Source organism: Orcinus orca, chromosome 19 (assembly GCF_937001465.1).
Source record: "Orcinus orca chromosome 19, mOrcOrc1.1, whole genome shotgun sequence".
In the NCBI taxonomy this organism is placed as follows: domain Eukaryota; kingdom Metazoa; phylum Chordata; class Mammalia; order Artiodactyla; family Delphinidae; genus Orcinus; species Orcinus orca.
The window spans coordinates 29387320-29413995 of NC_064577.1; the positions used below are offsets into that span (position 1 = coordinate 29387320).

General features: G+C 47.2%; 1 protein-coding gene across 1 annotated transcript in view; it reads right to left on the reverse strand.

The window, feature by feature from the left end:
- UBE2O (ubiquitin conjugating enzyme E2 O) overlaps positions 1 to 26304 on the reverse strand; it is a 56139-nt gene extending 29835 nt beyond the window's left edge. The window contains exon 1 of the mRNA XM_004275509.4: positions 25801 to 26304. Within this exon, the coding sequence (XP_004275557.1) occupies positions 25801 to 26217 (417 nt within the window). The 5' untranslated portion in view covers positions 26218 to 26304. The remainder of the gene's footprint in view (positions 1 to 25800) is intronic.
- Between the last annotated feature and the right edge of the window lie 372 nt (positions 26305 to 26676).

Consider the following 26676-nt stretch of genomic DNA (forward strand, 5'->3'; position numbering starts at 1 on the left):
GTGGGATGGAGACCCAGCAGCAGGCTGGAGGATGGGGAGACGCCTGCCCTTCCCTGCTTGTTATCACCCTGATGTGTTTCCTTCACTTCAAGCTTTAACAGAGCTTTAAGACTAGGCTTACACAACGGTGGCTTTTATGAAAACTGAGTCTTTTTTGGAAGGGGTGGGAAGCGGGAAGAGAAGCAAAGAAAAGGGCAAGGGGGGGGCGCGCGTGCGTGCGTGTGCGTGTGTGTGTGTAGTGGAAAAACCCACTGATTCTACAGACCTTTCCTGATTCTCAGGAGAGTTATATTAAAAAAATAGGATAATAAAAGAAATGGGAGGGAGGGGATTACCAATAGCTTCAAAACACAAATCAATCCTAGCACCCTTAAAAAAAAAAAAACCTTCGGGCTTCCCTGGTGGCGCAGTGGTTAAGAATCACCTGCCAATGCAGGGGATTGGCAGGGACATGGGTTCGAGCCCTGGTCCGGGAAGATCCCACATGCCGCAGAGCAACTAAGCCCGTGCGCCACAACTACTGAGCCTGCGCTCTAGAGCCCGCAAGCCACAACTACCGAGCCCATGTGCTACAACTACTGAAGCCCGTGCGCCTAGAGCCCGTGCTCCGCAACAAGAAAAGCCACTGCAGTGAGAAGCCCACGCACCGCAACGAAGAGTAGCCCCCGCTCGCCACAACCAGAGAAAGCCCGCCCACAGGACGAAGACCCAATGCAGCCAAAAATAAAAACAACAACAAAACCGTTCACAGCTTTCCACTGACTGAAATCTGAGGGTTGAGTTCCAGAAATCCAGGTAGAATAACCACTTAAGAAACAGACTTTAAAACAGTAATACTTCAACCTTCACTCTTAACACCCCAAGTTCCTGATGCTCACAAAGCCAAGAGAAGGAAGCATTTCAGAAAAAGAGCTGCTCCACACAGATGACAGTGACCCGACAAGCAAAAACGACACTACTTCGGAGAAGCAGCAAGAACAAGCAAGGTGAGGCCGTCCGTCCCGCTGTTGTTTTGAGTCAGCCAGCCTTTCGACAATATTAAGTCCAGTTTTGATCACTGCACTAAGAGAATGTGGAGAAGTCTGAGAAGGTTCAGAGCAGTGCTAGAAACAGTATCTATGAGGAAAGAGGGAAACAACTTCCAGGAGAGAAGCCCAGGACTGTAATTTCTGCCGTCAAGTCTATGACTTTCCTGGGAATATGGAACAATTCTAAATGTCAGTGGAGAATTTAAAGTAGGAGTGGCTGGGCTAAAGGAAGAAACCAGGGTGAGAAATTACTCTCCAGAACGGGCTTCCGGAATGTCGATCTGCATATCGTTAAAGACCCTCACGGAGCAGACCCCCTCCATCCTTCCTGGGTCAGACCCGCCCTGCCCAGCGGGGCAGCCACCAGCCTCATCTGGCGACTGAGCGCTTGAAATGTGATGTCTGAATCAGGATGTGCTGGAACACAGAGAGGATTACAAAGACTTACTACGAAGAATGCAAACTACCTCATGAATGTTTTTTACATCCGTTATATGTTCAAACAATGTCTTGGCTCTATACTGGCTTAAATAAAATATATTACAATTAATTTCACCTGCTCCTTTTTACATTTAAAGAATTGAGGCCATTAGAAAAAAGACTTTCAATAGAAAGTGAGACCACTTTCTATTGAACAGCGTTGGTTGAAACCAGTAAATTCTTTAAAAAAAAAAAAAAATCAGAGTTCCAAAGGGCTTAACAACACAAAACAGCAACGCCCTGTCTTACTGTCTCAATAGCGCTCCCCTGAGAAAACCACTTTCTAATTTCTTAGCAGTTTGAGTATTTACCCATATACATAAACAATATGCTTGCACCTCTAATTCCTAAGTTATTAACTGTGGACATTACCTAGGGACCTCCTGTTTCTTACCCGTCCCGTGACAACCCCTTACCTTGAGTCCATCCTTCCGACAGTTCTGCAGCTTTGACAGAAACAACCTGAATGGAGTGCTGGAATGGAGTAAACGCGGCTCACAGCTGGACTGAGTGTGCTCTGTGGATACACACAACCTGTGTACGGATTGAGAACTCTATCAAGTAGCTATCCCTAACTTTTCCAAACATGCTCACACAATCCATCAGGTGACTCTGGGTTCTGTCTCTCTTCCTTGGAGATCTCTCTCCTGCAGAATTCCAGCCTGCCTCTCCAACAGCCTGCCTGTGGGGGAATCTCGTTTTCTGGATGCCAGAAAACTCCCTTGTCTTGGTGAAGCACACCTCCCACCAGCTTCTGGAGGAAGGTCTACGGGAGGCACATTTTTCCAGTCCTTGCAGGCCTGAGAAGAAATACTCTTCAGGTAACTGGCTGGATGTGAAACTCCCAGAGAACATCGAGGGCTTAGCTCTTGTCTTCCACCCCGAGGCCTGTCGTTAACTGGCACTTTTGCTCTGTTTATGTTCACTGTGATCCCTGCGGATTTATTTGTTACCTTTAGGGCTTTCTGCCTACCACGCTTTTTCTTTGCTCTTTTTTCTGGTGAAATGACCTAGTTTTTATAATTCTGGATATTTTCCCTCTATTGGTTTGAAGGCTTCCAATCCTATTTCTATCCTTAACATTTTAATATGTCTACTTGACTCAGACGATCTAAAGCAAATCAGTATCCCTCCCACTCTTGCCAAACAGTTCAAAGATCTTAGAAAGCGTTAATTTTCAGATAATCCCCTCTCTCATTTCCATTGATTGTTTGTCAGGATTTCAGTTTTTAACTCTCCTCAAGTCAGTAATGATCACCGTTTTATAAGTTAATGATGATTTAGCTCTACCGCACGTTTCTGCCGTATCTGTACGCCATTTCTTTTTGTCTCTCTCTCCTGGGTTTAGTTTCCTTCTTCCTGAAGTACAATGAAGGTCTGTGAGTGAATGAACTTAGTTTTTCTTTCTGTGAAAAATGCCTGTATTTTGTTCTCACTATACTATAGAATGATAAGCTGGTCACTGAAAACTAAGCTCATTTTCCTCGGCACACTGAAGATTTTATTCCATCGTGGTCTGGCCTCACTGTTACTTCTTAGACATCTGCTGAGCATCACTGCTGAACCTCGGGAGTAATCCGTCTCTTCCTCTCAAGCTGCTTTTAAGATGCTCTTGATTCCTCTGGGAGCTCCATCCGACTCTGCCTGGGCCCCTCCTCCCACCCTCTGAGCTTGGCACTTCCCTTCCCTCAATACCATCTACACCATCTCTCTGGATCTCTGTGCTAATTCTACTTCGCTTCTTCAGATCTATTTTCCAGTTCATATAATTCTCTCTTGTGGTGTGTCTATTCTGCTATTTAACATTTCCACTGGGTTCTATATGCAACGATTAGAGTTTCCATTGTAGAGATTTTATTTGGCTCTTTTAAAAAACAGTCTCTAAAACGTACTGTATCTTATTCTTTCCTTGATTTCTATTCTTTCTTTAAGCCCTTCAATCACTTTAAACGTTACATTTAATCTCATTATCTGAAGTTTTAAAATGCTGGAAATCCTCCTGTTTGTTGTGACAGCTGACTCTTCCTTATGATTTTTCTGTATGTTTAGTAATTTCTCAGCACGAGCTCATCATTTGTGGAAATCACAGGATTCCAAGTGGCCTGCGTTGTGGAAGGGTCATTCTACAGAAGTTTTGCTTTTCTTTCTGCAAGGACCTCCAGGAGCGTCACCAGCCTGGTGCTGGCTTGGGGATTCCTGAAAGTGGGTATTATAAATACAGACCTCAAACTCAGATGTTTCAATCGCTCATGGGAGACTTCCCCTAACACCTCACGGTGTGGGGCAGTGATAAACGTCCTCGCCATTTCTCTGGCTTCATGGGGGAGATTCTGTCACATCTTTTTTTTTTTCCCTTTTACCAGGGAATAGTCCTTTGAGGGGATTTCTATTTCAATTCGATACATTTTCATTAAAATCCAGACTTCTATTATTGTTAGGGCCTGTTTTAGGGCCCAATAAACACCCCTCAGGGCTGCTATGACATCAGCAGCCTATTCTGCTCTGGTTTTAGGTTCCCTCTTTGATTCTGGTGTCCTGTTATCCCTTTTCTTTCTTATATGCTTAGCTACATTTAAAATGTTTGTTATATTTTAATAGCACTTCTAAGTGACTGTAGTAAGAGTGGTTCTACGTTAGCTCAATCTACCATGTCAGATTGGAAACCTACTACTCCACTGCCTCCGGCTTCCCAGGAGGTTGAAAATCCGATGCATCTTCATTCCCAATCTTTTTTATGCGACTGTTTTCTCTCTTTGGAAGCTTTATCCCCAGTGTTCTGGAATTACACAATGTGCCAGCTAGGACTTTTTCCATGCACCATCCTGGAACCTTGTGATCTTCAATTCTGGAAACATTTCCGATTTCCTTGATCCATTTCTGCCCTTCATTTTCCCTTTCTCTCTTTATAGATCTCCTAGATGTCAGATACTTTATTGTATTTGCTGGGAGTCTTTGTCAACTCTTTTCTTCTAATATTATGTTTGTAATTTCCAAGAATTATTTCTTGTTCTGATTTTTATAGCATCCTGTTTTATTTTTTTTTTACATATTTATTGAAGTATGATTGGTTTACAATGGTGTGTTAGTTTCTGCTTTATAATAAAGTGAATCAATTATACATATACATATATTCCCGTATCTCTTCCCACTTGCATTTCCCTCCCTCCCCATCCTGTTTTATTTCATTGACAAAATATTGACTCTTATTTCAGGCTATTCACTATGTGTTCTGAGGGTTTCTTCTGTCCGCAGTATCAACTGCTTCCTCCGACACATCTTTCTCTTGTTTGTTCTAGCCTCTACCCTTCATGCTGGGAGCTTTCTGAATATGCTGTGATCCTTGGCTGTCCATTCCTATTTTAAAATGAGTCATCAGGGAAATCTTTGTGGTGATGGTACAGTCATGTACCTCGACTGCTGAGGTGGTTACATGAAGCTGCATGTGATAAAATGGCATAGAACTGTACACACATCGTATACATGTCAATTTCCTGGTTTTGCTATTGTCTGTGGTTATGTACAATGTAACCATTGGGGGAAACTGGATGAAAGGTGCAGGGGACCTCTCTGTATCATTTTTGCAACTTCTTATGAATCTATAATTATTTCAAAATAAAAAATATAAAAGTAGGGGCTTCCCTGGTGGCGCAGTGGTTGAGAGTCCGCCTGTCAATGCAGGGGACCCGGGTTCGTGCCCCAGTCTGGGAAGATCCCACATGCCGCTGGGAGCGGCTGGGCCCGTGAGCCATGGCCGCTGAGCCTGTGCATCTGGAGCCTGTGCTCCGCAACGGGAGAGGCTGCAACAGTGAGAGGCCCGTGTACCGCAAAAAAAAAAAAAAATATATATATATATATATATATACACACACACACACACACACACACATACATACATACATAAAAGTTGAGGTAATAAAAAGATGATGGAAGCTTTGTGGACACAGCAAGCCTTTGGACTAGTACTGATCATATTAGCTGGGGTGGCATCTAGCTTTTGCTTTGAGGGACTGCCAAACACTAACAACTGCTGGCCTGTCTCCGACACTGTTCCTTCTCCAGAGGGAAGTCCTCCAACCCCGCGCCTGGCCTGATCTCAGGCTACGGGATTTCCCCTTGAGCATACAGACGTCCATGAATCCCCCTTTCAGCCCAGGGTTACACTGACCCCTTCGCTCCACCTGAGGTTCCTCATCTAGAGTCTCTGGTTTGATTTCTCCGGAACATCAACCTCTGCGCTCGCGTGGGCGGAGGGGATAAGTATTCTCTGTTTGTACTAGTGGGCAGGTAACTTGGGGAATTGAATTTCTCCCTGTACAGACTCTCAGTTAATCCCTCTGTCTTTAGGCCCAGACCGCACTCCCACCTCGAGGACACCAGGCTTCCCACACTGCTCTTCCCTGGGCCGTGTCTCTGAGGCACCAAACATTTCAGCTCCTGCTCTGCTGCTGCAGTCACCGTCCATCATCCACAACTTGAAACCTACTGTCAATTGTCTTCTCTCGCATTCTTTCTCCTCGTGGGCTTAGACATTTTTTAAGTTCTTTTTTTTTTAATAAATTGTATTTATTTATTTATTTTTGGCTGCATTGGGTCTTCCTTGCTGTGCGTGGGCTTTCTCTGGTTGCGGTGAGCGGGGGCTACCCTTTGTTGCAGTGCGCCGGCTTCTCATTGCAGTGGCTTCTCTTATTGTGGAGCACAGGCTCTAGGCGCGTGGGCTTCAGTAGCTGTGGCGCACGGGCTTAGTTGCTCTGCAGCACGTGGGATCATCCTGGGCCAGGGCTCAAACCCATGTCCCCTGCACTGGCAGGCGGATTCTTAACCACTGCACCACGCGGGAAGCCCTAAAAAATCCTTTTACTGTCATTTTAGAAGGGCTTCTGGAGGAAGTGGAAATAAATGTGTTCAATCGCCCCTGTTTACCTAAATATACCATGCCAACCAGAGCTCTTTAACCTTAATTTTCCAAAGTACTTACACATAACCATGGGACACATTTGAAGACGGAGAGACGGTAATGTGTCAACAGAAACAAGAAATCACAAATTCAAAAATGAGAAATCCTCAGTTTCGACAATCACTTACAAGTATTTGCACACTACCTACTAGACACCAGTGTATCTTTGAAGGGCTCTTCCAGTATTGCTGCTCCAAGATTCGAAATGGTGGGAAGGGAAAAGAGAGCACAACTCCCTTAGAAAGTGCCCCAATCACCTGAAAAGGCCACCTGTCTGCCCCTACAAATAGCTTTTTGTTTCAAATGTCGGAGAAACTTTAAATTCCATAGATCGCTGTGATTCAACCATGACAGTCAGAACTGATCCAGGACAAAGCTGGGCTCCAGGTGGGAGAGACTCACTGTCAGTGTAGAGCAACAGGCACGAGTAATCAACACTTTACACACTTACAAAATTAAATGAGACTCTTAAATGCTAACCTAAAAACAATCGCTGAGAAAGTCACAGGACATAAATAGCAGTACACGTGCCCCTCGGCAGACAGTCATGCTGCTTAAGGAGGGAGGATCTGTGAAGCAGCGGCGGCCAAGACACACTCGGAAAGCCAAGGGCCTCTGGGAACCAAGCGCTGTTTGTCACACACAGGCATCCTCTCACTGTTTCAGCACAACCATGCCTTCAACCTGCCGAAGGGCTACAGAAACGACGCAGTTACCAAAGTACATTCATGTCAAGCAACAAGCATTTCATCATCTACTGCATAAGAAATATTATAATCCGTACTGCGAGAACGAGCCAAGAAAAACAAAAAAAGATGGTATAGCCTCTGCCTTTGAGAAACTTCAACTGTAAATGGCATACCATGCATAGTTCATGTGACTGGTACGTATGTGAAATGCTGCCCCACTGTCCAAGAAGCCCTATTCAACAACCCCTTTCTTATTCTAGAGTGACTGTGGAGCAACAGATGGAAAACAATCAGAACTCAGTTCTTAGAAAGATTTAGAACTTAAAGACCTTTCAGTTTATAAGGGTCTCAAATCCTCTAGAGCATATTTAAGTAGGAAAGGAGGTTAAATCTCAATGTAATGCAAGACACCTGGCACAGACCCCTACGCCATGCACAGGGCACCTACCACAGACCTGCTAGAGTCTAAAGAACACCCAAATGCAGGGCCTCAGAGGCAAGCCAACACATAACCCAATTAGAAAAATAGACATCAGGGGCTTCCCTGGTGGCGCAGTGGTTGAGAGTCCGCCTGCCGATGCAGGGGACATGGGTTCGTGCCCCGGTCCGGGAAGATCCCACATGCCACAGAGCGGCTGGGCCCGTGAGCCATGGCTGCTGAGCCTGCGCTCCGCAACGACGGGAGAGGCCACAACAGTGAGAGGCCCGCGTACTGAAGAAGAAAAGAAAAAAAACGAGATTAAAAATATTTCAAGGTGGGCTTCCCTGGTGGCGCAGTGGTTGAGCCTGCCGATGCAGGGGACACGGGTTCGTGCCCCGGTCCGGGAAGATCCCACATGCCACAGAGCGGCTGGGCCCGTGAGCCATGGCCACTGAGCCTGTGCGTCCAGAGCCTGTGCTCCACGACGGGAGAGGCCACAACAGTGAGAGGCCCATGTACCGCAAAAAGTAAAAAATAAAAAAATAAAAAAATAGACATAGGATTTATGTGAATAGACATTTCTCCAAAGAAAATATACAAATGGCTAACAAGCACATGAAAAGACACTCAACATCATTAGCATAATGCACATCGCATCACAATGTGATACCACTGCACTAGGATGGCTATAATCAAAAGACTGATAATAACAAGTGTTGGTGAGGATGTGGAAAAACTGGAACCCTCAAACACTGTTGGTGGAAATGTAAAATGGTGCAGCCACTCTGAAAAACAGTTTGGCAGGTGCTCAAAAGAATAAACACAACCCAGCAATCCTACTCCTGGGTATAGTACCCAAGAGAACTGAAATATATATGTCCACAGAAAAACTTGTACAGCACACAAATGCACGTAGGAGCACTATTCAAAATAGCCAAAAGGGGGCTTCCCTGGTGGTGCAGTGGTTCAGAGTCCACCTGCCAATGCAGGGGACGCGGGTTCGTGCCCCGGTCCGGGAAGATCCCACATGCCGCGGAGCGGCTGGGCCCGTGAGCCATGGCCGCTGAGCCTGCGCGTCGCCACGGGAGAGGCCACAACAGTGAGAGGCCCGCGTACTGAAGAAGAAGAAGAAAAAAAAAACACCTCACAGAAAAAGAGGTCAGATTTGTGGTTACCAGAGGCAGCCGGTGGGGTGGAGGGGGAACTGCAGGAAGGTGGTCAAAGGTATCAACTTTCAGTTATAAGGTAAATAAGCACTAAGGATGTAACGTACAACATGATAAATACAATTAACACTGCCGTATGTTATATAGGAAAGTTGAGAGTGAATCCTAAGAGTCCTCATCACAAGGAAAACAGTATTTTTTCTTTTATTTTGTATCTATGAGATGATGGATGTTCACTAAACCTACTGTGGTCATCATTTCATGATATATTTAAGTCAAATCATTGTGCTGCACACCTTAAATTTATACAGTGCTGTATGTCAATTATATCTCAATAAAACTGGGGGGAAAAGCAGAGGCAAATTTTCAATATCATTTTTCTATGTTAATAGTTTAAAAAAATCTAATTCAGTCTCACTGCAGAACCATCACAGAGAAATTCTAAACAGGGTGTTAAAATATGCCTAGTCTCGTAAAAAAAATTATATATATATATGCACAGAATAGACTATATCTGGTCATAGTGGTGGAAATGGTAGGAAGGAAACAAACATTTCATTACATACTCTTTTAAACCTCTTGAATGTTGTTCCATCTGCATATATTATCTATTTAACACACACACACACACACACACACACACACACACACACACGCATTAAGATTTCAATTTAAAGTCAGTCTTACAGGGCAGACAAGCTAATTAGCAATATTCCCCTAAACCTGCAATCATACGTACTGTGCGGGCTCCCAAACATGACGAAGAAACTGAAGCAGAGATAAACGATTCCCCGTTAGTAGTAACTGCTGGCCAGCGCTATGCTGAGCGGTGCTCAGGGTGATCTCATCCAATTCCCAGCAACTGTACAAGATGCTGTCTACGGGTCTGGCTGTGGACACAGCAATTGCAGGTCTACATGCTGACGCCAAGCCCTGTGTCTGAACACCTCCTGTCCCTCCGCCTTCCCACCCCAGCTTACTCACTGCCTCCTCGTCCAGCCCTCTGCCTGGGGAATGCACATGCCCTGAGCTGAAGGCACAACAGACCGGCCTGCCCATCCTGCAGGGCTCAGGGAAACCCCCTGGCACAAGAAGGGCTTACTTCTTGGCAACAGGGGCGCGGCCACAAAAAGGCCCAGTCAGCTAACCTGAGCTCTAGTCCTCGAGATGCTGCCAACTAGCTGGGTACTCCTGCATAAGTCACAAAAAGCCTCACCATTGTGCTGGGAAATAGGCGTTCTAAGATGGAAGTGTAAGTGGGTACCACTTGGGGGGGGGCGTGACACTTAGCAAAGTGAATCAAATCTTAAAAATATGTTCTGGGGGGCTTCCCTGGTGGCGCAGTGGTTGAGAGTCCGCCTGCCGATGCAGGGGACGCGGGTTCGTGCCCCGGTCCGGGAAGATCCCACATGCCGCGGAGCGGCTGGGCCCATGAGCCATGGCCGCTCAGCCTGCGCGTCGCAACGGGAGAGGCCACAACAGTGAGAGGCCCGCGTACCGCAAAAAAACAAAAAAAACATTCTGGGACTTCCCTGGTGGTCCAGTGGTTAAGACTCCGTGCTCCCAATGCAGCGGGCCTGGAATCGACCCCTGATCAGGGAACTAGATCCCACACGCATGGCGCAACTAAGAGTCCGCATGCCGCAACACTGCGTGCTGAAACAAAGATCCCATGTTGCTGCAAAGAAGACCCGGCGCAGCCTAAATAAATATATAAATAAGTAAATAAATAAATATTAAAAAAATGTACTCCTATCCCTTGACCAGTAATTTCATTTAGGAATTTATCCTAAGAAACTTAACAAGATAGAAAAAAAAGTAGTATAAGATGTTAGTCCCATCATTTAAAACTGTGAAAAACAGGCAACGAACTAGCTTGTCAAAAGAGACTGGTTAAAGAACTGGTTTCATCCATCTGATGGAATTACGGGAATTCATTAAAAATCACGCTGTCAAAAAAATTTTGTTTTTAGTATTTATTTATTTATTTAATTTGGTTGCACCGGGTCTTAGCTGTGGCATGCATGTGGGATCTAGATCCCTGACTAGGGATCGAATCCGGGCCCCTGCATTGGGAGCTCGGAGTCTTAACCACTGCGCCACCTCAAAAATTTTTTTTGAAATGGGGAGAAAATGTTACGAAATAGAAACACCTCCACCTCTGAACACCCAACTTCGGAACACTGTAGACAGGCCCAAAGCCACATTCCAGAAAGCAAACAGTCCTACTCGGCCTTTCCGATTGTGCCTGCAGTGAGTCTGCATGTGTTCCACAAACGTTAATCCCATCACATCTGAAAAGAGCAAAGGCAGTGGGCACCACAGCTGCTGTTAAAAGAACTTGAATATGCAGGCTCCCAAGGTTACAGATGACAATTCCAATAAAGAGAACGCAGAAAGAGCATGATAAATCGTACTTGAAGAGTAGTTTATGGGATGAGCTGATCAACAGAGGAAATGATCCTGAAGGGCTGAGCAAACCCCTGTGAGGTGCCCACAGTGCTGGCCTTTCTGAGGAAGAGGGACGGATGGGTGCAAAGACCCAAGACCCGGGCACCTCCTCAGCCAATGTCTGCTGTGGGTTCAGCAGAAGGCTCGGACCTGAGACCCGAAAGCCGAGGCAAGGTAAAAGTGGCAAAGGTTTTTGTTATTGGTGTTCTTTGTTTCTGAAAGACAATCTGGGAATAAGTCTTTAGACTCGAGCCCAAGAGAATCAGTGTGCATCAAAGCATGAGGAGTCGCCTGCACAGCAACAAATCTGACAGAGTTCCGACGCAGATGACACTGTCGTGGGAAACGTGCGTTTTAGAACACTGACCAGCAAAGGGAAGCAGACTGTCTGGGTTTAAAGCTTCCACTGTTCTGTGGAAATACACGTGGGTACTGCAAACTTGAACTCCTCCTGGACACTTGCAAACGGTCCAGTTTACATTTGTTAAGTGGTGTGGGACAGGAGGAGGGATTAAGCACAGCATGTATTTGTGAAAACAAATAGTTATATGTTCATAGAAGACTAGAATAACCATCCACTGAAATGATAAAAAGCAGTTACACTTGAGTGGTGGAATCATAGGAGACTTTTTTTAACCTACTTTTTGTATGTTCTTGCAATTTTGTATCAAGTATGTATAAGGAACTTAATATAACTTGCAATCAGAAAAAATAAAAAAGCTATCAATCTAAGACAAATAAGAGAATAATCCCACCAATTTTTCTTCAGTGTTGGACCACAGAGACTGAACAACAGGATGTTAAGTCTGCACTTTCCCTACGTCCCTGACCCTGGGTGCCTACACTCCCACGCCCTCCGCGTTCACCTGTCTACCCACTGCCGCTCTTTCTGCCAGCGGCTGCCCTCTACTCTCCACAAGTGCTCTCCATGGTTACAGGTGGCTTCCGACACCCTTCTCTCAGAAAGCATCTTGCTTGACCCCTTCTCTCTGGCATCAAAAGCTGTTGAACAAAGTTCTTCAGTAAGATAACTCTTAGGGAAGAGGATGAAGTGTGGCTTAGGTAAAGAAAGATCAATTAGAAGGGTTTTTCCAACATTTGAAAGGCAATTATGCTAAATGCAATGTGGTACCATAGATTTGGACCCTGGAACAGAAAAAAGACATTAGTGGAAAACTAATCCAAGTAGAAGTGTGTAGTTTAGCTAATCGTGTGGAACCAATGTTAGCTTCTTGCTTTTGACAAATATACCGTGTTACATAAGATGTTAACATTGGGGGGAAGCTGGGTGAAGGGTATACCAGGATCTTTGCAACTTTTCTGTAAATCTAAATAGTGTCGTTTTTTTTTTTCTTCTTTTTTTTGTGGTACATGGGCTTCTCACTGTTGTGGCCTCTCCCGTTGCGGAGCACAGGCTACGGACACACAGGCTCAGTGGCCATGGCTCATGGGCCTAGCCGGACTGGGGCACGAACCCGTGTCCCCTGCATCGGCAGGCAGACTCTCAACCACTGTGCCACCAGGGAAGCCCAGTGTTTATTTTTAAAATGCAATTATGAGGGCATGAAATAGGACAACAGTAAGAATGAAAGAAAGATGGGGGGGCTTCCCTGGTGGCGCAGCGGTTGAGAGTCCGCCTGCCGATGCAGGGGACGCGGGTTCGTGCCCCGGTCCGGGAAGATCCCACATGCCGTGGAGCAGCTGGGCCCGTGAGCCATGGCCGCTGAGCCTGTGCGTCTGGAGCCTGTGCTCCGCAACGGGAGAGGCCACAACAGTGAGAGGCCTGCATACCGAAAAAAAAAAAGAAAGATGGGGGACAGACTGAACACATATTTCCAAGGCAGGTATCTCCCTAAGACACAGCACATCCAAAACAGAGTCCTCACCCTCTGTTCCCATCGCTATTACTGGAGGGACATCACCTGGTCGTGCCCTTGGGAAGCCCGGGTCTCTGCCACATGTCCCCTCACTCCCTGAACGCTGGGGGACCACATGTCTGCAGTGAATGGCTATTACTCTTGCAAATGGTTACCGTTTAATGAGGACAGAGCTTCAGTTTGGGGAGACGAAAATGTCCTGGAGATGGATGGTGGAGAAGGTCGCACAAAAACGTGACTATACTTAATGCCACTGAACTGTACACTTAAAAATGGTAAATTTTATGTTACGCATACTTTGCCACAATAAAAAACAAGAAACGTAATGGCTCCTCGACTCCCTCCTGATCATCCCGGCACCTGGCCTGCCGACGCCCACTGCTGCAGCCCTGTCAGTGCTACATGTGCTCTGCTTCTTACTCCCCAGAAGCCTTTCCTGCCTTTGTGCAGGAGCAAAGCTTCCCCAACACCCCTCCACCTCTCTAACCCCATGACCCTAACTCAAAGCTTTACGACTGCTGTCTCAGATTCAACAGAGTCCTAATTTCACTTGGGAGTTAGGTCCCCAGGTCAAACTGAGCACCATCAAAATTATCCTTGAAAACTTCCTGACGCCATCACTAAGTCCAACACACCAGCTTTCCCTCTGAAGTCCTTGGGTTACACTTAGGGCCATTTTGTTTGAAAAATCAGTACTTTCAACACTCTGCGTGAGCCATGCATATATATATGTATGTGCAAATTCAACGTACAGAAGACACAACTCACTTGCCCTGTATGTAAAAGCCTCCTAACTGGTCTCCAGGGTCCCCAGCTCCCCTATGATCTCCAGGATCCCCAGCTCCCCCACCTAATCCATCTTGTGAGCTGCTGCCAGATCATTCACTCATTCACTGCAAACTTTGAAGTGGCTCCTCATTATGTAAAAAAAAAAAACACAAAACAAAACCGGAAACAAAAAAACCAAACTCCTGAGTCTATCATTCAAAGACCTTTATAAACACAGAGCAAGTGTGATGCAGTCTTTGAGGGGCAACTGCCTGGTTTAACCCAAGCTCTTCCACTTACTACGTGACCTTGGGCAGCCTCAGACCCGTCCTCATCTGTTAAATAATAACACCTGTTTCACAGGGACAGTGCCTAGAACGTAGCAGGTGCACGATAAACGTTGACTGTTATTATTTGTAATCAGATTCAAGCACATTTGCTGGCACTCTCTCTCTCACCTGCCTTCTCCTCACCCCCACCTCTAGCTCAGCAGTTCTCAAAATGTGGCCTAGGGATCCCTGAGGCCCTTTAAGGAGGTCCAAAGTCAAAACTTCCTCAAAATACTACTAAGGTGTTACTTGCTCTGTTCACTCTCGTCCTCTCACAAGTCTATGGTGGAATTTTCCAGAGGCGACATGATGTGATGATGTCACTGTTCTGATGGCTAACAGAATGTGTGCCTGGGTATTCCTGAGTTTTAAATTTTGTTTAAATTTCTTATATGGTAAATATCAATACAACCCATATAAATGAAAGCTCACTGGGGGCCTCAATAATTTTTAAGTCTAAAGGAGCTCTAAGGCCAAGTGAACTATCGCTCCGGAATGTCGCCCAAACTTCCGGCCTCTCTTGTCTTTGTTCACATTGGTCTTCCCACTTAGGACACCCTTCCCTCCCAGCACTGTGATTCCAAATTCTTACCTTTCAAGAGCTAGCCCAAAACCTGCCTCCAGGAAAGCTTTTCCTAATGCTCTCCTACCAAACTCTCTTTTGAGTGTTCACTGCACCTTCAGATGGAACCTTATGTGCACTCCTTCATTCACTCATGAAACAAACATCAGTGCTGCTTTGGGCCAGTCCTGTTGTAGGCACTGAGAGCAGAGACGTTTCTGACCCCTTCCTTTCTGGTGGGGGAGACAGCAAAGAAGGAAATGAAGTAATAAAATCTCAGAGACTGCAGGTGCTATGAAGAAAATAAAGCGCTCGAAGGGGTTAGAGGGCTGCTGTTCTCTCCTGTCAGACTCAGTTTCTCGAGCAGTGCTATCCAGTACAGTAGCCGTTAGAGAAAGGAGAATGTCAAATATTTCAACAGTAATTTTTATACTGATTACACGTTGGCATGATATTTTTGATACATTGGATTAAAATACATTACAATTAATTTCACCTGTTTTCTATTTTCTTTTCAAATGTGGTTCCTTATTAAGGTTAAAATTACGAGACCTGGCTTACATCATATGTCCATTGCTCAGGACCCTTCCAGAGCACAGGCTGGCCAACTGTGGCTTACAGGCCAAATCCAGCCTGCTGTCTCTTTTTTTGTGTGTGTGTGGTATGCGGGCCTCTCACTGTTGTGGCCTCTCCCGTTGTGGACGGAGCACAGGCTCCGGACGCATAGGCTCAGCGGCCATGGCTCACGGGCCCAGCCGCTCCGCGGCATGTGGGATCTTCCCAGACCGGGGCACGAACCCATGTCCCCTGCATCGGCAGGCGGACTCTCAACCACTGCGCCACCAGGGAAGCCCCACTGCCTCTTTTTTAAAGTAAAATCTTATTGGAACACAGCCCATGCCCAGTTGTTTGCTTACTGTCTCTGAATGTTTTCACACTGCCTCAGCAAAGGTGAGTAGATGTGAAGGAGACAGTATAGCCTGCTAAGCCGAAAATATTTCTACCTGGCCCTTTATGGAAGTGTGCTGGCCCCTGATCTAGAGGGCAGGGTCTGGGGGGGTCTCCACCTTCCACAGCACCCAGCAGTTGCAGGGGCAGCTGTGTACCCAGTGCAAAGAGCCCAAGGGATTTCCCTGGCGGTCCAGTGGCTAAGAATCCACTTCCAATGCAGGGGACTCGGTTCAAGGGGAACTAAGATCCCACATGCCTTGGGGCAACTAAGCCCACGCACAGCGACGAAAGAGCCACGAAAGATCCCGCGTGCGGCGAGCAAGACCCGGCACAGCCAAAAATAAATACATTAATTAATTAATTAAAAAAGAAAGAAAGAAAGAGAAAAGAGCCCGAGCTTTGGCAGCACAAACATCCCAGGCCAGCCCCTCACTAGTTGTGTGCCTTGAGTGAGTTACAGGCATCCTCTCGGTTTTAATCTCTTCCTCTCTAAAATGGGGACACTGGCCACTTTAGGGAAAGAGAAAGATGACACACGCAAAGCAAGCATTACACTTCCTGGCACACGGCAGGCACCCCGCCGGTACTGGCTGGCTGAAGGACAGCAATTTCCATCATTTTTCTCTTGGACTGGTTGCATTATACTCATGACAACTGTCATATATTTTCACCCTAAAAAGAAATTAAGTCCAATGAAACGTCTCAGCGACAGCTGTGTACTAATATTGGTCAGTAGGCAAAAGGGTAGTGGGGAAGAAAACAGGTCTTTCTACCACTATGACCTGAAAGCACTGCCTGGTTTTTAAAGGCAACTTAATTTCCCTTCCCTCCTGTGGCCCCATCTTTTGACAATTTCTGGCATTAACACTGCTACTAGAAGACTAAGCAGAAGGGTGACAAAACCCTCAAACCAGCTGTATATGCTTAAAACTTGGGATGGGGGTAGATTAAAAACTGAAACTATTGACATCAACAGGGCTTTTAAGGACCTACGTATCAGTCCAATTCAAAGGGTAGTTAGTCCCATCAAGCAGAACCTGCATCACAGGGAGCATATCAGACGTGCAGGTCCTCAGGCCCACCCACCCCAGTCTGTTTCAGAAGAATCTGCATTAACAAGAGCCAGGTGATTCCATGCAATCAGCCTTTACAAGTGCCGATCAGATATCATTTACCCACGCTTTCCCCACTCCCCCACCACTGATAAACAGGGATGGTTAGATCCTTTTTTTTTTTTTTTTTTTTTGCGGTTCACGGGCATCTCACCGCTGTGGCCTCTCCCGTTGCGGAGCACAGGCTCTGGACGCGCAGGCTCAGCGGCCATGGCTCACGGGCCCAGCCGCTCCGCGGCATGTGGGATCTTCCCGGACCAGGGCACGAACCCGCGTCCCCTGCATCGGCAGGCGGACTCTCACCCACCGCGCCACCAGGGAAGCCCCCAAATCCATTTTTAATTGAAGGAGTTACTCACTCCTACACGTGAGTCACTCAGAATATAAGCTTTCACAGAAAGCTCTCTTTCTCAAGAAGCGTCCAACCCAGGGAGAGAACCCAAGTGTGTCGTCTAAGTGCCACAGGGCTTGAGACGCAGGGAACAGCGCAACTGATTTGGGGAAACAGATTAGCTGGAGTCACCTGAAGAGGCTGGAGGCCATGTGAAACATAGGTGAGGAGCCTTGAAGACAAGCTAAGGCATGACAAGCGGCTGGGGGTCAGCCTCGGGTCCTGGGTCTGGAGGCAGGGAGACCAGGAGAGGTGTCTGGACACGAGGCAACCAGAGAGCGAACCAGTCCAGGAGAAAGGACATGCAGAGGATGCAAGAGGCGTTTCAAACAAAGATTTAATGACAAATTAGAATGGGGGCCTGACACCAAAGCTACAGACAACAGAAGAAAAAACAGACAAATTTGGGCTTCATGGAAATTTTAAAACTGTATGCGTCAAGACATTACCAACAGAGTAAAAAGGCAACCCAGAGAATGGGGGAAAATGTTTGCAAATCACATATCTGATAAAGGATTAATATCCAGAATACAGAGAGAACTCCTAAAACTCAACAACAACGAAAAAACAAACAACCCAATTCAAACATGGGCAAATGACTTGGAATAAAAGGTTCTTCAAAGAAGATATACAAGTGACCAATAAGCACATGAAAAGATGCCCAACATCGCTTATCATCTGGGAAACGCAAATCAAAACTACAATGAGATATTACCTCACACCCAGCAGGATGGCTATGATCAAAAAATAAATAAATAAAAATAACAAACTAGGATATGGAGAAATTGGGACCCTTGTGCCCTGTTGGTGGGAATGTAAAATGGTATCACTGCTATGGAAAAACAGTGTGGCAGTTGCTCAAAAAAGTAAAAATGGAATTACTATATGATCCAGCAATTCCACTTCTGAGTATATCCCAAAAGAACTGAAAACAGGATCACAAAGAAATATCTGTACACCCATTTTCATAGCAGCATTATTCATAATAGGGAAAAAAAATTAGAATGGGAGCCCAGAAAGGTAAATTTAAAATGATCCCAAATGTTCTGATTTTTAGAAGATGTACACTTGAGTATTTAGAGGTGACTGTCACCATGTCTGCTACTAACTTACCAATGGCTCAGGAGGAAACATTCGCATACTCTCACACACACAGATAAAGCAAACTTGGCAGAAGGTTAACTGCTGACTCAAGATGGTTGTTGGTAATTAGTAATCACTGGACTAGTCGTCCAACTTTTCTGTATGTTTGAAATTTTTTCATAATAAAAAGTTGGGAAAAGGAATTTTTAAAATTCCATAGATTTGGGGTGGGGAGGGCAGTTACACGTGAGAAGTCTGAGGCTCTAGATGACAGGACAGGGCTAGCAAGGAAGCAGTTGGGAACGCGCTGTGGACCTGGAAGTCGTGTAAATGCAGATACCAGCTGCACTGCAGGAGCAGATGACAGCACTGAAGAAAAGACAGGAGGAGAGGAGAACCTCTGAGAGAGGTTAAGAGGAAAAAGGTAAAAGAGAGAAAAATTCACTACAGCCAGTATAGTGGAACCCAGTGGAAGAAAGGTTCCAGTAGGAGGGTGACGGACCATATTAACAAGGCTGGCAGGTCAAAAGGACAGGAACTGAGAAAAAATCAGTGAGTACAGTGACCAGGAATTCACTGGTCCTTGAGAAGAGCTGTTCACACCCAGTGGTGCGAGGCCAGAAGAAGAAAGGCTTGGGGTGTGCCAGTCACAAGGAAACGGAGGCACACCCCCTTCTCATCACGGGGTGCTGGGGTGCCCCCCAAAGCACACCAGGGTGGGCGAGATGCTCTTCCTTCCTCACCCTGAAGTGATATCATCAGCCTTCAGGGCCCTCGAACTCCCTTAAGTAATTACACAGAGCAGACAAATAGGATGCTTTCAACACGGAGTATGTCACGTCCTGATGCTGCCAGGAGCCACGCAAGAGACACAGAGTGTGTGTGTCTGTATTCCTGCCCGCCTGTACTTACAGAGGGCCGGCAAGGACAGTCCTGTGGATATGCCTGTCAAGACGGCTTCACTAGCCCTCATCACAGCAGCATCTCCCACAAAGAGGATCAAAATTAAAACAAGGAGGAAGAACCTCATCAGAGCTGCGGAGTGTGAAAGACCAGCTCTCGCTTGCAGGATGCAAATGAAGAACGCTCTTAATACTGCAGGAACTCTCTCCAGCAGCTGGGGGGGGTTCATTTTATTGCTGAATAGGATTGACTGCTTTTTCCTTTTTTTTTTTTTTAAACTGCTCAGATTGTCACAGTTAGAATGAATTTTTACCAGATATAGTTATGCTATCAATTTAAACCAGAAGTGACCTGGTAAGTGTCTCATTCCTTTGACCTCGCTGCAGAAAATAAAAGGTTTCCATCTCTCAAAATATGCAAACCAAAAACCCCTCAGCCAGTCAACTGGATTTAACCCAAAAAAGACATGCATTCCAGCACTTACTGCCTAGCTGAATACTCCTGAACAGTGTATCATTTGCCTCAATGTTTAAATCATAAAAACTTTTTCACAATCCTGCTTAAGAACACAGTATACCTGCGGACAAAACTGACCAAAAGATCCATTCAACACAGTCCGCCTGCACTGAAGGACACGAAATCCTCAACCGCAGAGTGCAGCTGAAGAGCAAAACAAGGGCAAAGAAGCTTGGAGTAGATAAACGCAGAGGGCTCCCATTAACATGATTCAGTCCTATTCTGAACTACAAAAAATTCCAGTAAGCGTTTTGCTCTTCTCTGTCTGTAACCACACGTCAGGTGGCTCCTAATAAAGCCCCCCGAGGCCGGGGGAAATGTCAGCAAGAGAAGAAATTCTGAACATGTGTCCCTGCTCAGTAAGAGCTGCCACTGTGGACGCAGCTGCGTGAAAACCTCAACTTTCTCAGGGCTTAGCATCGAGCCGCCAGGCCAGTGAAGCCTCAGGGAGGAGCTACAGTTAAAAACACCAAACTGCTAGTAAGTACAAGTGACAGCACCTTGTAAACTGAAAAGCACTTTGTTAACGGTCCTGATGGCCATTTCCCCCTTTTGAGCACCCTCCCACCCCGATCCAGAAGCTGCCTAACTCCGAAAGTTCTTTCAATCGGAATAGAAGCACAGATTACGTCTTCCAAGGGTTAAGGCTTTTTAAGAGAGAACCCACTCATCACCGAAATCACCCTAAATTCAACTCTGAGGGGACCACAGGGTCAGCTAACACTGATCACGGGTCCAGCATTGTTGTGACGGCAATTCACGTCACACACTATACCTGCACCCCTCTTGTAAAGTACTGGCCCCATAGATGTTCCACTGGATTCCATGAGGCCCCTGGGGAAAAGAGTAAAAAAGAGAAAAAGTTCCTTTCAATGGAACAGGAAAATGACAAAGAAAAAAGTAGGAATACCAGTGATGTGGGGATGGGGAAAGCACTAAAAGACCTTCAATGTCCTAAAGCCAAAACAGGTGGGGAGCAGAGTCTGCCGGGAAACTGACAGGAGAAGGGACTGGAACTGAGCGGAACTCAGCCTCTCTCCGAGGAGTCCTTCCGAACCTGAACCTGACTCGTGACTCAGCATTCCCAGCCGGAGGGTGACAACAGCAGCAGGAGAGGGGGCACGAGGTCAGGCTGGATTTCCTAACACCAACCTTTTCTAAGACAACATAGAAAGACCAGTTACTCAGACCTGCTCTGCTATGGGAGATGCAGGTGGGGAATCAGACTTACAAAGGTTCCTTACACTCAACATCTAGGGGTGTTCACAAGTTCTCCGGAAATAAAATGTGTTTTCTGACCATTATTTTGATAACGACCGAGGGGCCGGGGAATGACAACTGTAGAAGAGAAGCGCCCTGCAGCGCCAACATGGTGTTTCCCCCACACGCCTGCTCCCAGCCATGATCCCCTCCCTTGCGGCCGCTGGTCCACCTCCCACCCATCCCAATGCCCTGCCCTTTCTCCTCACCTGCGCTTCCCGCCTACTCCACTATGACTTCTAAGTGTGCAAAGACTGGATGATTAATGCCAATCACAGGGTTTGTGACTCATGTTTGATTAGGGAACTCGATATATTAACGACCTGTGAATCCTCAGATGACAGCAAACTATATTTACTTCCATTTGTATTTGGGTTCCTCCACTTATTAGCAGTGTGACATTGGACAAGTTACTCAACTTCTCTGTTCCTAAGTTTCCTCCTCTGAAATACAGGGATGATAACAGTACCTAATTCACAGGGGTACTGCAAGCATTAAGTGAGCAATACACATAAAGCACTTATGGAGTGCCCAGCACGTAGTACCACAATAATGAGAAGAACAAACATTATGTAATCTTTAAGTACAAAAGCAATACTCTGTCATCCCTATAATTCATAATCCCGTTACCTGTCTTTTGGGAATTTCAAAAGATGCCTCCTGGATTCTGGAAGATATACATAACATACATACATATTCATTCCCTCCCCCTCCTGGAGGTTGGTGGACTTCAGCAGACGTTACTTTAAACGTGCACTACTGAATTTCTTATAAAGTAACAGAGGAGTGAAGATCATGAGTATTTATAGAAGAGGCTTAATAAAGAAATCAAATCTATAATCCACCAGGTCACAAGCAACAACATCATCAAACAGGAATTCCTACACCCCTGAAACAAACCCCTGTGGTGCACCTTTTGCTTCTCTTTCGAGTGGCATCACCCTATGACACATGGACGTGATCTCCTGCAGGGACGGGGCTGGCTCTGTCTGATGGACATCAGGATGGTGTCTGCTAAGAGCCAAGTGGCTGCTACGGGCACCACCTGGCGACACTTCTGGTTATTCCACCTGTGCAGGCTCATTTCAGGGGCTAGAAAGACAGACCTCGTATTTTATTGCAGAGAGACAAAATGAGGCAGTGACAAGGCCAAGGTCATTCAGAGTAGGTGACAGACAGGAAGAGCACCCAAGGGTTTTGACTTCCAATCACGGGACACAAACACACGCCCTTCATCTGGTGAAAGTGCCCTTGAGTCAGGTGGCGAGCCAGACAGAGGCACCACGAAGGCACTGAGGCCTAGGAGTTAGAAACCAGAAGCCAAGGGGCGAAGACTAAAGTCACAGAACAACGGTGAGATGCCACAAGCGCTGTGATCCTACCTGAATAAAATGCAATTAGATGCACTTAGTCCTGCATCTTGCTTAACCTTACATCACTAAGAACAACTGCTTTTAATGAGCCCAGCACCTGGACAAGAGAAGGAAGCAAACTTCGCAGGCTGTGATGCGACACTTAAATAGCTTTCCCCATGGAAATGATGGCCTGAGTAGGAGACAAAAATAGACTGAAAAGCCAATTCCTGACATCAGGGATGCTACACACACACACACACACACACACACACACACACACACACGACACAAAACATCTCACAAAAGCAGGATGATCACGAACAGACAGCTTTAATTTAGACATGAAATTTCAAGCCAGGTAAGACCCTGAAAGTTGTGGCAACTGAGAGCAAAAGACAACGCACGAGAGATGGGAAAGCAAAGGAAAGCTAAAGCAGTGTGAACAGGAAGGCCCTAAACCTGGACAGACAGCAGTTAGCTCTCTTCCTTATAGGGGCCACTCTGTCCAACCATCTCACGTGGAGACCAGAAAGACCCACCACGTCTAGCCAATGCTCGAGAAGGGGAAGAGGCTATCGGCATTTGGCTTTATTCCAAACATTTACTCAAAGGATGACCGCTGATGGGGATGGGGCAAATCTCCGCATAGGAGATCCCTGGCCAAATGGGAAAAGTTTCAAGTAGATAAATCAGCTCCCACGCTGAAGGGGTCAGGAGCTCAGGGAGAGGAAGGAGCACGAACCGCGCGCTTCTTTTACGTCCTGAAGAAGTGTAACTTTGGCTGCTTGAAGCCTCAGGCGCTGGACCATAAATTCCAGTTTCTAGGAAGAACTCCTTATTTTATTTCTGTTGATAATTTTCATGGTAGTGGCCAGGAGGGGATAGGACTTGTTGGCCAGCCTCTTCATCTCTCTCTCTGAATTTGTTCATTAAAAATTTAAAAGAAATTAAGAGACTAAGATTACTCATTGTCTACCGTACTAACATGAAAACTACAAAAACACTCCACAGCCTACTAAACAACCCACACTAACAGGACACTACTTACAAAATGCCAATAGGTGGCAGCTTTAAAAAGAAAGAAGTTTCCCAAGATTGTCACTATTTTATTCTATCAGTAACTGGGTTCTCAAATCTCATAACCAGATTAGTGGGGGACTAGGAATCAGAACCTAAATGCTCAGTCTCGGTCTAATGGTCTTTCCTTTACGGCACACCGTCACCTCAATGGATTTATAAGGAGTGGGAGGTGAGAAGGAAAATCTTCCTAAACCACAATGCTGCAAGGTCCCAGGACCCACCCCGTCACCCTAGTGGGTGGTCAGGAGCAAAGCAAGAGAGACATTCAGCTGACCAGGGTCATCTGTGCCTACGGCTCTGGGTAACAGAGAGGTGCCTATCAGGTATAAACTCGCCTCTCCCTCCCCAGTAAGCCTACTTTCAAATCCTAAAAGCAGCAGTGGGTCCTGCCATCCATGAATAGACACTACATGTCACCACTTCCTAGAATTCTTATATCCCTTAGCTTCTGCCAAGCTCAGAAGCTGCAGAAACTACAATGGCAAAGAAAACATCACCACTGGAGCCACGATGGATTTCAACAAATTCAAAGCAAGTCAAGACGGCAGCTTCAAAATATATCCAAGCTGGTGCCTTGTAGCTACTTTCTACTAGATTCCAAAATAGGTATTTTAAGTCAAACTTCGTATAATTACACATGGTGGGGGGAGGCAGACTGAACATAACTGTAAACAAAGTTAACCACCAGTGTCAAGATGAAAAGGAACAACAACTGATAAACATGGCAGCTCCCGGCAGTGAGCTAGGCCTGCCTCCCTGAGTCCCAGGGCAGGAGGCCATGACAGAGTAAAACGAGTTCCGTTCCAAAGTCACAAACCTTTAGAGAAGATGGTTAGGGAAAAACATTTTTTAAGAACCCACGGGAAAACGCTAGCAACCATTTGCTAGTGTGACAATGCACAAACACAGCGTAAAGAGCAAAGATCTTCCCTTCCCAACACAGCAACACTGGTGGTAATTTTTAAGAAGCATTCTGCTGCAAAAAGTAATCTTTTCCACATACTTTTGCATGAACTTATCGTTTTCTCTCCGAGTCAGAGAAGCTACCGCCTGATTTGTATTTCTCTGAGGGGAAGCCAGGGGTCCTGTGTGCAGATTTCTATGCCTGTGGATGCCCGTGCGCTGGCCAGGAAAAAGACCTTGCTGGTATCAGCAGTCACTTCTGCCACTAGGAAATGGATCATAGGCTCTTCCTGGGAGTGGGGCCTTTTTCCCCGCCTGAGCTGTCATCACAGACCCCTTGTGCAGGTCACCTTTGTCTCCCAGGGTGTGAGAAACCCAGATTAACTTCTAAAGTGCCCTCCCCTGAAATCACACCACTCAACATCCCAGGCAGCTAAACCAGCCCAGGCCTGATTCCTGCTTCCCAACACAGCAATACTGGTGGTAATTTTTAAGAAGCATTCGAAATGTTTTCTTGAAGGAGAGAAGGAGGAGGAGATGAAGAAGGGGTGAAAAATACAGGGGGCGTGTGTGTCTGTCTGAATCACTGATAGGAATTCACACTCAAGAAAACAAGTCATGAAAACCACCAAACCAACCTTGGTTCACAGTTTCAGGTTTATGACAATGAATGCTTTTTGCAGTTTTGTAAAACTGCAGTATTCACCAACATCATAAGGGAGTCTGACGTTTCCTTAATGGCCTCAGGTAAAAAAAAAAAAAACCCTTCAGGTTTCCAAATGGGTGGCTCTCCTCCATCCATAGTTCTATAGTTTTTTTTTTTTCAATTAGTCCAACTGTACTTAAGAGTCATCAATCCCAGTCAGCAGCTGTCACATCCCTCCCTGCTCCCCCAGTACTATTAATATCACAGCTCTGATTGTTAATGATTTACTCAAAGTTCCCTGCAGCAATTAAAACGAGACAACAAGGTAAAACACAAAGGAGTTGGTTTTCTTCACCCATAATAACGCATTCTGTAATCTAGTGAACTTCTTGGGGTTTTATGTCGGCCGCGATTTTCACCTCTATCTTTGTTTTGGAATGCCACAACCCCTCCCTGCACGGACCGGACCGGCACGGCCTTCCTTTCTGGATGCACAATGCAGCATGTAGCTCCTTGGGGGTCAGCAAAACGCCGCACCGGTGTAAAGCCGAGCGTGCCCGAGAGCCCCAGGAGTTCCCCCCACCAGAGTGGGTCCACATACACAATCTTGAGGCCGACACCGCAGCCTAGTACGGCTTGGAAGTCCTCCGTGTGCGGAAGCCCGGGGCCCGGTGGCCCAGGGCTGGTGCAATGACTTTGCACCGGAGCGTCCCCTCCGCTGAGGCTTGTCCTCCCACCTCGGCCCACTGCAGTTGCACCATTCCGGGCAGCGACCCGCACGTCTCCACTCCTACCCTAGGGCTCTAGCTGCCAACTCGGTCCTCCGTCGGCCCCCGGCCCCGGCCCCCGCCCGCCGGCCCGCCGCCCAGCCGCACCTTGGTCTCCTTCACGTGCTGCTTGACGCCCTCCGGGTACCACTGGACGCGCACGTAGCCGCGGCGCAGCGGGCTGGCCCGGCCCTCCTCGTGGCCCGCGCCCCCCGCCTCGGAGCAGCCCGAGCTCCCGCGGCCCTCCTCCTCGCCCTCCGAGTCCGAGTCCTCGCCGTGGATGAGGCGCACCAGCCCGAAGTGCACCGAGCCGCGGTAACGGCCCGACACCAGGTCGTGAGAGAAGAGCAGCCGCTGCGAGCCGGCTTCGGGACCGGAGTCCGAGGACGGCCCGGAGGCCGAGTCCGGGGCGGGGGCCGGGGCCGGGGCGGGGGCTGCGTCCGGGGCCGAGGTCTCGTCCGGGGCCGTGTCTGGGACCTGGGCGGGAGCCGAGACTGCGGGCGCGGGTGCTGCTGGATCCGCCATAACTGCTCTGCGCGAGTCTCGGGCGGCGACAGCGGCGGCAGCAGCAGCAGCGGCAGCAGAAACGGCAGCAGCGGCGGCGACGAAAGAGGCGCGGGCAGGCGGGGCCAGCCGGCGCCGGGGGCGGAACCACGGCGCGCTGACGTGACCTTACGTGCCGTCGTCGTCAGGAAACCGAGATGCGGTTGCTAGGGGCTACCGCCTTGTCGCTAGGGGACGCTGGAGATTCTGCCTGGGGCGGGGGACGTGGTGGGAACGGATGAACTCCACGAGGGCGAGCGGGGCTAGAGGGGATAAAAGTAGAGGGAGCGGGCAGGGGTGGGGACCCAGGAGGAGGAAGTAGAGTGGTCACCGAGGAAAAGGGGAGTGGCCGAGGTGGGACGGAGGATGGTCCGAAGAGTGTCAACAACACTTAATGAGCTCCCCTGGCGTCTCCAGTCTAGTCATAGGCACTGAGAGGGA